This window comes from Berkeleyomyces rouxiae (assembly GCF_048999995.1).
Source record: "Berkeleyomyces rouxiae strain 22BRR77 chromosome Unknown BrBRR77_ptg000001l, whole genome shotgun sequence".
NCBI classification, from domain to species: Eukaryota; Fungi; Ascomycota; class Sordariomycetes; order Microascales; family Ceratocystidaceae; genus Berkeleyomyces; species Berkeleyomyces rouxiae.
Window position 1 is genome coordinate 3701572 of NW_027396491.1, and position 16292 is coordinate 3717863.

Genomic DNA, 16292 nt, shown 5'->3' on the forward strand with positions numbered 1-16292 from the left:
AGCACAGCTGGCACCATGCTGCATAGAACCCTAACCCTTACGTTCTTCCGGCTAGGACAGGCCACTGAGACAAAGCAAGCTGCATGGCCTCCCAGGGCAGGGAAAATACGAGACACAGTGTTTGGCTGTTTGACGTGCATCTCGGGAAGGGTCAGCGAGGGAGAGCAAAGGGTGCTGTTTGCGGGAGCGAGGGAGAAGAGCTGCAAGCGGGAAGGGTTTCAGTGGACAGTATGTGTGGAAGCTTCAGTGGAGAGAGTGGAAGCTTCAGTGGAGAGAGTGGAAGCTTCAGTGGAGAGAGTGGAAGCTTCAGTGGAGAGAGTGGAAGCTTCAGTGGAGAGAGTGGAAGCTTCAGTGGAGAGAGTGGAAGCTTCAGTGGAGAGAGTGGAAGCTTCAGTGGAGAGAGTGGAAGCTTCAGTGGAGAGAGTGGAAGCTTCAGTGGAGAGAGTGGAAGCTTCAGTGGAGAGAGTGGAAGCTTCAGTGGACAGTCTCTCTACCCTTCAGCGGATCTAGCGCCCCCATTACAGAGGGGCCTTGCAGCCTACAACAGAACGAGTCCAGAAAGCTTGAACAGCTGGGCCTCAACAACCCGCACCATAGTATCCTGATCAACACGCTGGCTTCTGGGTCTTGAAACTTTGAATAGCAACTGTCTAGTTATGTATCTCTGCTTCTCTCTCTCTGCTCACTGTATCTGGCATATCCGTGGTGCTATTCCCAAGGGCGTCGCCGCTATTTCCCTTCTGTATTTCTTTGCCCTCTGCCCTCTGCCCTCTCCTTCCTTTCCCCTCCTTTAGCACGTGAAATAATACCCAAATATTTTATTCCCTTTTTTTTCTGCATCTCCCACCACCAAAACTCTGACGTCTCCTCTCCGCTTTGGCCTTGCCCGCTTCCTACTTGCTTGCCGCCCTTGCTGGCATCCACAAGGCTGATCTCGTTTTGTGCCGCCCTCTCCAGGCCTTTGTTTTTTTTTTTCTTTTTTGTCTTCTTATCTTATTGTTTGTCCCTTGATTGGAACCGCCCGGATATTGATTCCTTGCGCCCGTCTTCATTGAATCAACACACCCACGCCCTCGCCCTCGCCCTCAGCTCAGAGCCCGGACGTCAGACGTCTCCCCGTCCCAGTATTCAAGTACCGATCCATCTCGCCGCCTATTCTCGCCATATATTTTCTCTGCCCTCCGCCCTCCGATCCAGCCGCCATGTCCTCCTCTACGCGGCAACGCCACTCGCCCGCCACAAACGAACCAACCTCCCCGCCAAACATGCAAGCCTCGACTCGCTCACAGTCCCCCGGTGCCAGCCTTTCGGGAGGCCGGGCTTCTGGGTCGTCACGCTCGAGATCACAGGCCGGCTCGGGCCGCCCAAGCGTGAGTGTTCCCGCCTCAGCCGCAGTGCACTCCGTCTCAGCCGCTGCTAACACAGCTTCACAGACCTCCGGCGGCACCTCCTCGTCCCTGTCCCTCATCGAAAAGAGCGTCACCCACCTCCTCGTCGCCACCAAGCAGCTTCTCGAAACCCTCACAAAATGGTCTCGCAACCAGGCCACCGATAGTCAAGTGTCCGACGTCTACGTGCGTCTCGGCTACGAGTTCAACATGGCCTGCCGCGCCTTCAACGCCATCAATGTCGATACCACCGATCTGGGCAACGTCCCGGAAGAGCTACGAAACATACTTGAGGCCACCCTTAGCCAGGAGGCCAGCTCCGAAAGTCTCGACCGATATCTCCCCCGGATCCGCGACATCATCATCAATCTACTGCAGGGCCTTCGCCGCAAGCAGCAACGCCTCCGCCAAAGACAACGGGGCGACCGTGACAGCGGCTCTGGCGGCGCTGCTACGGGAGGCGCCGGCACCGAACGCATAACCAGTGTCAGCACCACAGCCAGCGGAGCCAGTGCTGCCAGTGCTGCCAGTGGAGCCAGCGGCCTCACCAACATGATCGAGGACGGCCTTGAAAATGGATACTCCGATGTCCGGCGCGGCGACTCTCAAGCAGGCTCCCGCCGCCAAAACTCGAGGCGGGACCACCATACCCGCAGTTCTGCAATCTCAGACATGGACTCCAACGGCACCGTCCAAAACTCCGGCGCCCCCCCTCCGATGCCGCCCTATCCTGAAAGCGGTGCTCCCAGCGGAGATTTCGCCCTCGACTCGTTCCCCCCACCACCGCCGCCGCCCAAGGAAACCCAGACGCCAGCCGATGCCCTGGCCAAGCTCCAGAAAGAAGGAGTTTTGGAACGACGAGCATCGCGCCGTTACTCGCAGTACCAGATCTCGAAAGTCCTCAACTCTCAGGCCGTGCCCATGATGCCACAAAATGCCACCAATCTTCCCGCCCGCCACAACAAGGACAAGCAAGAAGCCATGCTAGCCGTGCAGACTAGGCGAGATTCCGTCATTAACCGTCACTCCCGCGCCACATCAAACCTCAGCCGCTCCGCTACTGACGGGTCGCCTGCCCCTGCGCGCGCTTCTGAACGACTGCCCGAGGACAGCGAGCCTGTCACCGAACTGCCTCCCCAACTAGAAGAGTCTAATTGGCCCAAGCCTAGGATGAACAAGGAAATGCCACCAGTTCCCGAGGAAGATCCCACTTCACCCACGCGAAATGGAAGGCCGCCAAAAGCAAGGACCCCCGAAAAGCATATTCCACCGTCACCTCTGCCCTCGGAACCGCAAACGCCCAAGGATCTCACCCTGTTTTTACAATACAAGAGCAAAATCAAAAAGTTTGTCTTGCCAGAAGGCCGCAAGGAGCTTTCTATTGGCCGCCTGCAACTGGCCTTTATTGAAAAGTTTTCCTGGAACACCCATCACAACGGCGTTGACCTGCCCGAGATTTACATTCAGGACCCTGTCTCGGGCGTACGACACGAACTCGAAGACCTTTCCGACATTACTGACCGCACCGTTCTCGTCCTCAACATCGAGGCCCTCGACGAGGTGCGCCGCCACATTGACGAAGGGCTCGGCGGCATTAGAAAGCTCGTTGAGCAGATGAAGGAAAACGTCGACGTCCAGGGCGCTGCTATTGTGCGCGTTTCTGAAAAGCAACAGGAGACGGCAAAGGAAATCGCCCGTATTGCGGCCGCGCCTCCGCAAACCATTATTCAGCAAAGCCCGCCCATTGTTGGCGGCTCGCCCAAGACCGCCGCGCCGCCAGGCGTTCGGATGGGCGGTGGCGATCTCAACGAGATCAAGATTTTACGCAGGGACCTTGCTGTGTTGCGTCAGACATATTCTTCTTTCCAGGCTGATATTGAGTCGTCCATGTCGAGCCTGCGCTCCAAGGCCGCCAATATCAAAACAGCCGTCGTCAAGACTATTTTGCCCGACATAGACGGGGATGCTGGCTACTCGTATGTGACTAACGGTCGCAAAAAGCTCAACTCTGATTCAGACCGCCTTGTCGGCCAGGTTGATGACCTCCAGGACTTGGTAGAAGACCTTCGTAAGGACGTGGTGCACCGTGGTGTGCGGCCTCTGCCCAGGCAGCTGGAGACCGTTACCAAGGATATTGGACTGCTGTACAAGGAGCTTAGCCAGATGGATGAGTACCTCAAACACGAGCGTCCGCTGTGGACCAAGATTTGGGAGAAGGAGCTCGAAGATGTCTGCCAGGGCCGTGATGAACTGCGGCTCATGGAAGATTTGCTTGTCGATCTCAAGGATGATTTGCAAAAGGCCTCTGAGACCTTTGCCCTTGTTGAACAGGCTACCAAGGAGCAGATGAAGGACAACGGCACTGGAGTCAGCGCCGGTTCGGCGCGCAGCTTCTCCAAGGGCCTCAACAACCTGGGAAATAGCCTGGACCAAAACGCAGCCAAGGACGGCGTTCTCGGCGAGGTGCGCGCACTGCAGCCGAACCACGAGGACCGGCTGGAGGCGATTGAGCGCGCGCAAAAGCTGCGGCAAAAGGAGCTGGCCACGCGCATGACCAACGACCTGCAAAAGGAAATCAGCTCGTTTGTCGACTCGGGCAAGCTCAAGAAATCCGGCGGCTTTGAAGAGGTGGAGCGCGCCCGGCGCGCGGCCGAAGAAAAAGTCCGTCGCGATGTCTGGGGCACCGTCAGCGGCGGCGTTCTCGAAGACGATGCCGAGGTCGGCGACGTGACCATTACACCAGCGGATAATGCCGACCTCCCCTTGGATGATGACGAGGACATGGGCGACTTTGTGATTCTGGCCGACGGCACTGTGGTCCCGGCGTCGGCGGCCTAAGTCTCTTGGACGCAGCTAGTTCGACGTGGAGCTTCTTGTGCGGCCGGTACGGGCCGATCTCTGTTGTCTATTGGTGTCTTTTGTTTATACAGCTAGCACTGATCATAACTATGACTAATACCTTTAGCCCTGCGCATATAATATGAACGAATATACATACATACCCCATGGCCTCCAGTTCTCTTCTCTTCCTGTCCGTGACAATGTACGTGGTGTGATTGATTCTTGGATGTGAATAGTTTGCCAACTAGCGATTGATTGTGTGATTAGATAAGCGGACCAAACATTAGTGGCCGTGTAACGTCAATGGCCCCACGTGTGCATCATTATGACATCGATCGCATTTGGTAGCTAAGCTTTGCCCTTTCTTCTTCTTGCGTCATCTTAATTCTTTCGTTTCATCCCCTTTATACCTTCACATTACGACTACAACTCGAAGCCCCTCACAATGTCATCACGGCAACTACGAAAGCTGCGCGAGAAGCAAGAGCTCGAAGCTCTGGCGCAACGCAAGGCTGACGGGCTCGTTGACGCGGAGGGTGAGTCTGAAGAGGAGCCCGAAGTCTTTGTTGCGAAGCCGCAGAGAAGTCTTTTTGCTGCGCTGGGCGACGAGGGGGACGATGACGACGACGACGACGACGAGCCAGAAGCCGACGACGAAGCACAGAACGCGACTGCCCCAGACACACATGCACCGCCCCAGCCGGTGCCCGAGGCCGCAGCCAAAAAGAAAAAGAACCGCGGCAAGAAGAAGAAGAAGGGCAAAAAGGCTGCTGCACCCGAGAGCAAGTCTGGAAAGGAGCCGGATCTTGGAGGCGGCGACGACATCGACAGAATCCTGGCAGAATTCAGTGCCAAGGACAACTCAGTGTCCCCGCGTGCGCAGCGCCTTGGCACCGGATTGGAAGCTAATAAGCTGTTTGCTATCAACCCCAGAAACCTCAAGGAGCGCACGGAGATGATTGCTGTTTTCGGCCGTGACGTCATCACGGCTGCGGCGAGCGAAAACCAGGTGCCGCCGCAGCTGCGTGATGATGGCACCATGACTCTGGAGGATGTGTTGCGGACCTACTACAAGGGAAAGCTGCCGGATGTCACTCTGAAGCGCAACATCTTTATTGATGGCAAGGAATCGTGGCCCAAGGCGTCGGCGGAGGGTCTGATGATGGAGAAGGTAAACGACAACAAGCATGAGGTGTGGACTGAGTACCGCTTTGTCGGGAACTCGCTCTTCAATCAGATCAAAAAGGTGTTTTACAGTATGGCCCGGATGGGAGACCTGGGCTCCATGATTGGAGGTCTTAGATCATGCCGTAAGTAAGCCCTGATATTCATATGCTTCCCAAGCCTGTGATGCTAACACTCGCGCCTTCCAGCCTACCATGTTATGTACCTGCTCCAGTGCTACCTGATCGCTAAAGACCACGACAAGAACCACGCAGTCGCAGCCGACCTGACGCAGCGCGCGCTCTTCACCTTTGGCCGTGTCTCGCTGTCCTCGTTCCGCAAGGACGTCGAGGCCGGCGCGGCACGCCTTGATTTTGCGCGCCCCGAGAATCGTCAGTTTTTCCTCGCCGGATACCGCAACATCCGCACCCTGGTGCAAAAGGGCGCGTACCGCACGGCCTTTGAATGGGCCAAGCTCCTGATTGGCCTGCAGCCCACAAAGGATGTCTATGGCATGAATCACGTCGTCCACATGCTGGCGGTTCGCATCCATCAGGTCGAATGGCTCGAGGCCTTTCTCGCGTGGTACAAGGACAGCGACGTTGTGGAATATGCTCCCGAACATGCGTACTACCGCCATTCACTTGTCCCTGGGCTACTGAAGCAAGGGCGAGACAATGAGGCTCAGGAGATGCTACTACAAAACATCGAGCTCATGCCTTGGCTATACTGCCAGCTTTTCCAGGCTCTGGAAATCGATGCCGCCCCCGCTATCTGGGGCGTCCAGCCCCCAAGTGAGGAAGACAACCTGTTCACTGCGTTGTACATCGCGTACGGCAAAGACCTCTGGAACACCCCAGAAATCAAAGCCACGCTGCGCGCTACTGCGCTCAAGGCCAAGAGAGCCGACACACTGGAGGCTACTAACGTGGTAGTAGACCTGCGCACGACGCGTTTCATCTACCTCGAGAACAATACAGAGCTGATGGGCCACCTGCCATCCGGCGCGCTTGCAGCTGAGCCCAATTACGACTTTGATCCGCTGCCGCCTGCACAGACAGAAAACATCTTTGCGGACCCCGACGACTCGTGGCCGTGGGAAGAGACGCGCGCGACGCGCGGCGGCGGCGGCGGCGGCGGCGATGTTGATGGGCTGGACTTTGGCGGTCTGAATTTGCAGAACCTTGGCGGCGTAGGCGATCTGGCGCGGCGGCTGATGGGCGGCTTGTTTGGTGGTGCTGCGGGCGCGGGCGCGGGCGCGGGTGCAGGCTTGGGGATGGGCCAGGGGCTCACGGATGAAGAGGCGATTGCAGCGCTGCTGGAGGCCGATGAGCTGGAGGCCGAGGGTCTTGGCGATGAGGTCTATGATGATGAGTTTGGGGGTGAGGATTTGGAGGAGTTGCAGGGTGGGCCGGCACGGCCGTTCCAGGCGACGGTTGAGGAGGTTGTAGACGATGAGGAAAATGAAGATATAGTACCGGTCGCGGGTGCGGGCGCGGGTGGAATACGGTGATGGGAGGAAGGTGGTATCATGACGATGCCATAGTGTTATAGATTTGTACTATTATAGGGATGCAATGATATAGGAGGAGGGGGCTCCCGTGTTGTTCCAAGAATATATGAATGATTGAATACCTATTTTTCTTGATTAAGGAAGAATACGCATTATACATCATATCTGCAGTTATTATTGACTAATTGAAGCAGCTGTGCCTGTGAGAAGAGGCTCGAGATGGAGCACAATAGGTATTTCGGTGTAACGCAATCCTTCCAGTTCCGGATGGTAATACAACCAAGTTGTGCCCGGTTCATAACTCTGTATAAAACTGCAAGAAGTTATACACTTGTACACGACACGATGCATTTCGAATAATATTGCCGTTTTGCTGGCCCGACAAAAAGTGTGCATGTGGTCGGCCCGGACATGTGGCTATTTTTTCTTTCTTCTGACTCTCGTATGCAGTGGCCTCAGAGTCTCGGAGAATGGTACATGTTTCTCCCTCTTGACGCCAGGAATGTTGGTGTCTCGATGTCTCGGATACATAGTCCTGTCGGCCGGGGCAGATCCATGCCTGGATGCTTGTATCACAGGCAGCAAGTAGCTGAGGAGGATGTGCTTTTCTGGTGGCTCTCGCTGTGCGGTAAGCGTGTACGCAGCCATCCCCTATCCATGATGGACATAGGGTGGGTGGTTGCAAGAAGCAAAGCCTGTGATCATTTGTAGTCTGTTTCCGTGTCTTGTTAGATTAGTCAGCGTCGACGCAAGTGATGGAAGCTGGGGGAAGCCCATGCACGACCAGGCCTGTCTTGATGTCACGGGTTCCAAGGGGTCTCTCCCTTCTTTTTTCTCAGGATCCCGTTCCGTGCCTTCTTTCGTCCCTGCATAGAAGGAAGATCCAAGAACTCACGGTTTGCACGCACAGCGTGAGTGATGCCAAGACTCATGTCGACAAGGGGCCCGTTGCGCACGCACGGAAAGATCAAGGAAGAAAAGAGTGGGGGATTGTGTTATGTTGTGTTGGAAGGAGAGGCTACAAGTTTTTGTTGTCGAGATGAGGAGAAGTGAGGCAGGGCAACGCAAGGGGAAGCCCAAGCATGTGCATCTATGACGTCTGGTGGTGTAAGTGTGTGATGTTGCTGACTAAACGGGGCGTCGGTGAGGCATGCGCAAGAGGACAAATATGTGGTCAAGGAGAACTTGGAGGAGAGCTGTCTGGTATAAAGCACATTGTGATGTCCGGGCTGGCTGGAGGAAGGTGCGCCTCGGTGTGAGTGTGGCGTGGGGGTTCCTGCCTCTTTGTTTGGAGGTCCTTACCCGCTTTGCAGAGGCTCCATCTCTCAGTGAGCGCTCTTGCCCGATCCACAGCGTGCTTCCTTTGTCTGATCATTTGACCGACAGACAGACGCGTTCCTGCTTTGCTTGCTCGCGGTGCTGCGCAGGACAGTGCTGGAGGCCCTTTTTTGTACCGTGCTCATGTGCGCAATATCGCCTGTTTCTTGGTGGTGTGCGATGCGGGCGTACAGTGCAGGCGGCGGTCTTGTACAGTGCCCCCAGACGTGCATGTACATGCAGACTATATTGGCAAGTGCCGTCGTGATCGCGACGTGAAAACTTCTTGCACTTTGTTTCCGGTTCCTCTTCCTCTTTCTTTTCTTTTTCTTCCTCCTTCATCGCTTTTGCCCTTCGCCGTCCGCTGCAGTCTGGCCGCGGTCTCGCCCATCCATCTTCTCCCATTTGATTGGATGTCGTTTCATCCGCTGCCTGCATTAATCCTGACCGCTGCGCCATTTGTTTTCTCATTCTCCGCTCTCTGCTCTCTGCTCTTGCTCTCGGCACAACCTCTAGAACACGACACACGCACGCACACAAACGCAAAAACAGACACACACAAACTCAAACTCGCCCACAGAGTTCCATCCGAGTAAAATTTCTGCTCGGTCCGTGGCTCTAGGCACATAAATCCCGCCGTGCCCATGCACACGTAATCGTGAGGGAGCGGGTGGCTGAAAACCGCCAGCATCCATACAAGTGTGCATATTAGCAGCCCCAATTAGGCCCCTACTGCTGCTCTGAATGTGCACAGTCGTACAGTGGCCAAGATCCTCTCCACACTAGCGACAAAGCCCCTCCTCCGCCTGCCTGCCTACATACATACTTGACTTTACGCTTCCCGCCCTTTCAGCCAGGGCCCTCATCTCAAACAAGTGTTCACTACAAGACACCACTCTCTCGTCCTGCCCGCTCGATCTTAGCCAGGCTTGCACTTGTGTACTGCGGGCCGCTGCACAACACGTCTCCCTTCCTCCGTCTTCCTGCCCAATTTACCCACACGCCCTGTCCTCCTTCGCAGCGCCGGCTTCGGTTTCCTCACGCCACTCAGCGCTAAAGCCACCTCCCTCCAGGAGTCCAGCCAGCCATACACAACTCAACCACGAACCAACCACGACCCCAATCGTCTCTTTGCACCCATATCAATCGGCCGAGAAACCTTGAAACTCGAACAAATCACAAAATCACAACCCTCAATCCCCAGATTCTGCGGCACTCCTACCCTTTTTTAGTCTCCCCACCGGCCGAGTGTAAAAAAGGTACCAATAGCTAGGGCTGGCTTGACCGGGAGCTTTGGTACCGACAGCCGATCAACCGAGTCCCCTCCCGGTACACTGGGCCGCTTTTGTCGCTCTTCGGTCCTCTTCAAACGTCCTGCTTCTCACTTCCGCCCTGGGCATTAGTTTGCTCACCCTGCCATCTATTCCGTGTTGTCTCCCCTCCCGCAAGACGCCCGCGCCGGTCACTCTGTCCGGTAGCCGGTCCGTCACGGGGAATCGGAGCCACTAGGGCTAGCGCTCCGGCAAAAGCCGCACCGCGAGATGACGCCCCAGGACTCTATGATGCCACAGCATCACCTGCAACATTCTCAGCATGTCGCTCGTCATCCTCAGCAGCAGCAACAGCAGCAGCGTCACTCTATCCCACAGTCTCAGCCTCAGTCTCATATACCAGATCATGGCCACATGCACCAATCGCTGCCCCCGCAAATAATCACACAAAATCATCATGCTATGGCACCACAGCAGCAACAACAACAACAGCAACAACAACAGTCTTTAACTCCACAGCAGCAACCACGACAGCAAACTCCCCAACAACAACAGCAGCAACTACACGGCGATTATATGAAAACCTCGTCGACTCCTGGGCTTTCACCCACGCAAAACGTTGCCACCGGCGGAAACCCTCCTGGCACAACGCCCGTATATCTAACCAATAGCTTTAATGGCAGTAACAACCGAAGCATTAAGCGCCCTCGACCTGTCAAATCTTGCACGGAATGCCGAAAACGCAAGCTCCGCTGTGACCGCGGCTCTAATTGCTCGCAGTGCGTAAAGTCACAGCGTATATGTCGTTATGCTACCGATCTCGACTCAGCCAATCTTTCCGATGGCTCCGATGCTGAGGGCGACTCGCGGCCCGCCAAAAAGGTGTACTCATCATCCAACAGCCTAGCTAGCATCGGTGGTATAGCACTTGGTTCTGGTCTGAGCACTATAGGCTCAGGGGATGTCAAGCCGCTAGGCGTAATGCACAATGGAGAGTTCGTTTCACTGGATGAGCTGGTGGTGCGTTTGGAAAGACTTGAACAGGCTGTCGTGGCCAAGAGCCCTGCAAGGACAGATCACTCGGGGTCTAAAATGCTGAACGCTGCAAGCCCCAAGACGATACGGCAGTTGACCATCAAAAGCGATGCTCTCCGAACGCGCTTCTTTGGCCAGAACAGTCCTCGTGTACTGTTAAACTTGGTACGTATTTTTGCTTTAGTAACCAAGGCCTAGCTTTTGATACAAAATTCTTGTCCTGTTATGCGTTGACATACTAATGGCATCACTCATCTCGACAGTTTCCCCAAGCCAAAAGTCTCCTTGCCAATCCTTCAAAGGTCGATGGTCTGCGTGATCTGTTTATTACTCTTGAAAATCTACACAAATACCTCCAGGTTGAAAACCGGAAAGCAGTTACGCCTATCTCAGTGTATGTCGATTCTATGCTTCCTATTAGCAAGCGTATGGCCGACATTCTACCACCACAGGAAATTTGCATACCGCTGTTGGAGACCTACTTTCAGGTGAGCGAAGTCGTTTCTCGTTTTCTGCACATCCCAAGCTTCCGCCTAAAATGCGATGTATTTTGGCAGGGCGGCGTGTTGGAGGATTATTTTCTTCCGCAGCTCCTGACTGCGGTTGCTATCGGCTCTCGATTCGCCTCCAAAGGGCGGGGCTTGAGCAACGAGAGGGCAGATGGCATACACATTCCCACCGCCTGTGCACTGGTACGGGCATGGCTGGATGGGCTGCGGGGGAAACAGCTGGTTGATATCACAACGCTTCAAACCGAGCTTCTCTTACTTCATTGCATGAGACTAAGTTCAACGATTCGTGACCATGATGCGTGGACGCAACTCGGCTATATTGTTCGCATGGCGATGACTATGGGCCTACATCGTGATCCTTCAGAGTATGAAAAGATGCCCATTTTCACTGGAGAGCTTAGACGGCGTTTATGGTACTCTATTCTGGATATGGACTTGCACGTCTCGATGATTTGCAATCTCCCAGCTTTAGTCCGTGATGGCGACTACACTTGCCGTCCAGCTCTTAACATTGACGATGAATCCATATTCGCTGCTATGGTAGAGCTTCCTGTTGGGAAGCCCATTGAGCAACCTACTCAATCCCAAGTGCATTGTTATGCAGCATTAACGCTGCCTACACGTCTTCGAGTGTCACATGTGGTGCATCGCATAGATAATGTACGCGACTACACAGAGATTCTGGATCTGGGAAATAAACTGGAGCGTTTTCTGGAGGACATTAATTTTATCTTTCCCAGACACACAGTTGATCCGCAAGAATTTAACGGGCTGTGGATATTGCGGATCATGATGGACATCCAAGTGCGTCGGACGCTGTTAACTCTCTACCGACCATTTGCGCTTGGTGTTTCGGACGCTCCAATAGAAATCGTCCGGGCATACTTGCGGTCGTCGATGATGATTTTGCGCTACATGGATGAAATTACACTACAGACCCAACATGCGCCGCAGATACGCGACATGTTTGGGCAATTGTTACGACAGGATATCATCCAGGCCTGTTTTTCATTGTGCTTCTTTGTCAAGAACTCGAATGCCATATCATCGACCCCTTTGAATAGTACCAGCACAACCACTGAAAACGATCTTCCGCCGCTGATGAGCAGCGACGTCTGGGCGCCGGCTCGGCTGGTGGCAGCGGTCAAATCTTCGCTGGACTTTTTGGTCGATAGCGTCAGTGCCAACGACATCAACGACATTGTATCGCTCTCGGTGGTCTTTTACAGCGTGCAGCGGTCTGACCCCAAGGTTGAGGATGTCACCACGGGCCTTGAGGCTGTGCGGTCCAAATGCTATCGCAACATGAATATTTCGCAAAGCAAACAAATCGACCTCTCGGCAATGCAGGCGCCTACGGGGCCGATCCATGTGCCCCATGTGGCAGCTTCCGGACACACGCCAATGGTCATGCACGGACAGATGCACTCGGGCATGAGCCCCCCGGACCCGATGGTCATGGACCAGTTCCAGATCCGACCCAACATGTTCTTGTCCAACGAGGCCATGGCAAACGGGTTGATTGGCTCTCAGGTATGTGCCGTGACTCTTTTCTCCCTCCAAAACTATAACAGGACTAACGCGCAGTGTAGATACAAAGCCAGGACCTTGTTTTCTTCGACTTTGATAACTGGAGCTCAATGGTGCCTCCAGGCGCTCCTGGTAAGTCTTTTCGTTGGGAGTTTGCTTCGAGAAGGCTTTGCTAACGCCGGGTTCACTCGGCTGTAGACGAACACACACACGGAATGGGCCGCCGTGACACGCACCAATAATGCTTGTGATGAAACAAAGAGCCGATTCTGGCCCTGCTTGTTCGTCACTTTCCCATTTAATCATTTTGTTGCAATCTTTCTTTCTTGTTTCTTTACGACCATTGAATGCGTTTCTTATCTCGGGGTTTTTTTTTCTTCTTTGTTCTTTCTTTTTTTTCCTTCCCTTTTGCTTCTTCCTCAATTAATGTTTTATATTCGTTGTTTGGTTCTTCTGCACTTCTTTTCTTTTTTTTTCGTTTGTCTCTCCCTGGCTTCTGGCATACGATACCCATCTGCTATGATGACGACATGCGTGGTTTTTGGCGGCTTGGTTCTTCTTTCCGGTGATGGGATAAGGCCGTGTACTATCTATCTCTATCTTATTTCTGGTTGATTTATGCAATTTTTCCCACTTGGCCTTTGCTTGAGATTTGGACTGCAAGTTTATGTACTTGTATCAAGGTCCTTGGTATCACATCAAGGGTTCGGTATCAAACAGGGTTGTAAAGCACGACGTGCCGAAGTTCGAGATGATGCCCTGCGTATGTGTGTAGGGCTGGGGCCCGCGACAAGGTTATCTGGATCTTCTCCCTTGCGTAGACCAAGCAGTCTGGGCGGGCGTGGCATGTGGCAGCGGAGAGAAGGGGTCGTGGAAGTTGGAATGGCATATTGGTGGGAAGAGACACAAGGGAGGGAGAAAAGGTTGAGAGGATCCAGAAGACGTGCAAGGGAGCAACAGGTTTGTGGCTCATGGGGTACACACGTACTCTATAGCGTACCGGATGCCATGCAGGACTCTGTCATGGCGGCCGTGCAGGGGAGCGAGGAGAGAGCCCGAAGAGGGGGAGAGTCGCACGAGGCAGTCCAGGGCCATCTTGGTTCGATGGAAGGTTTGGACGGAACAAGACTAGGAAGTGCAGTGAGACTATCAGGCCCGGGCCTGGGCTTGGGCTCTGGACTGTGTGTGTGTGTGTGGCGTCGTTGGCGAGAAGTCGTTGGCGTTTGCTCACTTAGTCAGCCGGCGCTGGCATGTTGGCCGAGCGCGTGGTGGGTGAGCATGAGCATTCCAGCGCGGGCGATGAGGAGCAGAGGTTGGTGTGGGAGATGAGACAAGGCGAGACGAGGCCTGTGGATGTGCGCATGTCAGCATTGTGGCCACAGACCATGGCGAGGCAGATAGATGGACGGCATGGCACGACGGCGAAGAAACAAAGAAGGCCCCGTGCCAAAAGACCCGATTGTTCCCTCGCACACAACAACGTCTTTGTCTGCTGCACGGGTCCAGCGGTCCCAGCATTTCTTGACTTCTTCTTTCTCGTCCAGCTGTTTCTGGCTATGCGCTGCTGCCGATTGGATCATACACCCTCCCACTACACCCGTCTTCTTGTTTCTCTGCGACTAATCAATACTCTGTGCTTGCTTTCTGCCACATGGATACTCCGGCTTCGATGTCTAGCCCGGTGTCGCCTGGCACGCCGTGGCTTGGGTCGGCCCTCGTTGCGGTGTCAGCGGCCATGTGGATGCTGGCGCTGACGTGTAGTGCGCTGCGGTGTATCACACGGCAACGGCGAGCACGGCAGGTTGAGTGGGACGAATATGTTGTCTTTTGGAGCATGGTGCGTTGTGCCCGGATTATGTCAGAGGCCGAGGAAGTGTACATACGCACATCCTGTGCCGTCGGACTTTTGCACTGTGGTTGTGGTTGGATGCTAACATGTCTGTCTGCCCTACTAGATCTTTGCTGGCGCCGGTCTCTTCATGACAACCCTCTCGGGCCTCTCTGCCGATTCCGACCCCGTCGCCGCGCTGCACTTGCGATACGCCGCCCGGCCCTGTCTGGCAATCAGCTGCGCGCTGGCCCAAACATCTGCATGCCTCCAGCTCCGCAGCGCATCGCACACGCCCGTACCGGCATCCACGCGCTTCTCTACACCAACCTACCTGCCCGCGCCACCGCCCAGCTTGCACCGGCACGTGTTCACCAGCACGCTGACGCTGCTCCTCTGCGCCACCGCCGCGCTGGTGCTCACGACCAGTTTCCAGTGCCAGCCGCTCTCGGCGCTCTGGAACACGCGCGCCGCCGCGTCGTGCATCCCCGCAGCCGCGCAGACGGGCGTCCCGGCGGGGTACGCCGTGCTTAGCGGGAGCGTGTTTGCGCTGCTGTGCGTGCATGCGGCGCGCGCGGTGCCTGTTGGTGGCTCTGGCGGGCGGAGAGGCCTGGCGGTTGTGGCAGCGGTGGTGCTGGGAGCGTGTGTCGTGGTGCAGGGCGTTGGGGTGCGCGAGGCGCTAGTTGTCGGGGCACGCCCGGAGATGGGTGACGAGGTTCTAGTGGAGATGATGGTGGATGTGTAAGTGGGCGAACGGAGGGAAGAGAACAAAAAAGACAAAAGTGTCCGGAGTGAACGTCCTACTAACGCGGTCTCAGGGTCATTGCGAATCTCGCCATCACAGCTGCCCATCTGCTAGCTGCGGCATCTTCACAGGCGCTTCCGTACACAGCCACGCGGGGCGTGACGGCGCCGTCGTTGTCGCGCAAACTGGCTTCGTGCCTGTCGCTGGCGGTCTCGGAGAGGCACCATCACTTTGGCGGGCGAGTCGCAGCGGAGTCACGGGCGCCCACGCCAGACTCGGTGACGTCGTATGGCAGCGACGGCATCGTCAAGACGGTCAGCGTCAGGGTCACGGAGGAGCAGGTGATTTGCCGGGTTGGCTGTGAGTGTGGGTGTAGCGCAGGCCGCAAGCTGACGGATCAGAGCGTGGGGTACGAGTGGGTGGACATTATACGCGGGGAAGACGTGACGTAACATTAGAGGCAGACAGCACGGCGGCTTTGGCGCTGCAGGGCGACAATGAGAATGGGGGACATGAATATAATGGCATTTCTTTAAGCATCGGTGACAAGCTGAGTTCCAGCAGCGTGTGAACTAATGTAGCTTTATGCGCATCGGGGCCCCGTCTGTGGCTTCCGAGCCGGGTCCGGGCTGTCTATGTCTATCAGGGACGCGCAGTCCTTAGCCCTTTCTCCAACCCTCTCACCCCTTCCTGCCACAAAGACGGGCTTCTTACGCAGTGACAACCTCGATGCTGCGGGTCTCGCCATCAGCCTTTCCGGCGGTGATTTTCTTGCCGGTCTTGGCAATGGTGGCCAGCACCTTTTCATACGTCAACGTGGGCTCGGCGACAACCGTCGCAGTCTGATCCTCCAGTGAGACATTGTGGGACTTGACGCCTGTAGAACACGAAGCGAACAACGCCGGGGTTAGCCTTGGAAACTGGAAGCGCGGCGCGAAGCGGGAGTGCATAAGCGGGAGTGCATGGGGGCTGGCTTACCATCGAGCTTAGTCAGCACACGGTTGATGGCACCGGAGCAGCCGCCGCAGGACATGGCGACGTTGAACTCGTAGGTATGCTCGGTCTGGTCGGCCTGGGTGGGCTGGGTGGGCTGGACGGGCTGGGTGGCGATCATGATGGGCAAAGAGCTGGACGACGAGTTTGACAAA

The 16292-nt window shown here is 55.4% G+C and overlaps 5 protein-coding genes across 5 annotated transcripts; 4 read left to right on the plus strand and 1 right to left on the minus strand.

Moving 5' to 3' along the window:
- Positions 1-1202: 1202 nt before the first annotated feature.
- On the plus strand, positions 1203-4226 carry BROUX77_001039 (uncharacterized protein; the record flags this gene model as incomplete). The annotated part of the gene is made up of 2 exons (XM_073745424.1): positions 1203-1370; positions 1434-4226. The coding sequence occupies 2 exons, from the start codon at positions 1203-1205 to the stop codon at positions 4224-4226; spliced, it is 2961 nt and encodes a 986-aa protein (XP_073609274.1).
- A 448-nt stretch (positions 4227-4674) lies between these two features.
- BROUX77_001040 (uncharacterized protein) lies at positions 4675-6906 on the plus strand (the record flags this gene model as incomplete). Its single annotated transcript, XM_073745426.1, has 2 exons — positions 4675-5539; positions 5603-6906. 2 exons carry the CDS (start codon positions 4675-4677, stop codon positions 6904-6906), a joined length of 2169 nt encoding a protein of 722 aa, XP_073609275.1.
- Positions 6907-9764: 2858 nt separating this feature from the next.
- Positions 9765-12813, plus strand: BROUX77_001041 (uncharacterized protein; the record flags this gene model as incomplete). The annotated part of the gene is made up of 4 exons (XM_073745427.1): positions 9765-10694; positions 10793-12574; positions 12634-12703; positions 12770-12813. The coding sequence occupies 4 exons, from the start codon at positions 9765-9767 to the stop codon at positions 12811-12813; spliced, it is 2826 nt and encodes a 941-aa protein (XP_073609276.1).
- A 1409-nt stretch (positions 12814-14222) lies between these two features.
- On the plus strand, positions 14223-15596 carry BROUX77_001042 (uncharacterized protein; the record flags this gene model as incomplete). The annotated part of the gene is made up of 3 exons (XM_073745428.1): positions 14223-14408; positions 14527-15140; positions 15218-15596. 3 exons carry the CDS (start codon positions 14223-14225, stop codon positions 15594-15596), a joined length of 1179 nt encoding a protein of 392 aa, XP_073609277.1.
- A 258-nt stretch (positions 15597-15854) lies between these two features.
- BROUX77_001043 (uncharacterized protein) lies at positions 15855-16258 on the minus strand (the record flags this gene model as incomplete). Its single annotated transcript, XM_073745429.1, has 2 exons — positions 15855-16021; positions 16123-16258. The coding sequence occupies 2 exons, from the start codon at positions 16256-16258 to the stop codon at positions 15855-15857; spliced, it is 303 nt and encodes a 100-aa protein (XP_073609278.1).
- Between the last annotated feature and the right edge of the window lie 34 nt (positions 16259-16292).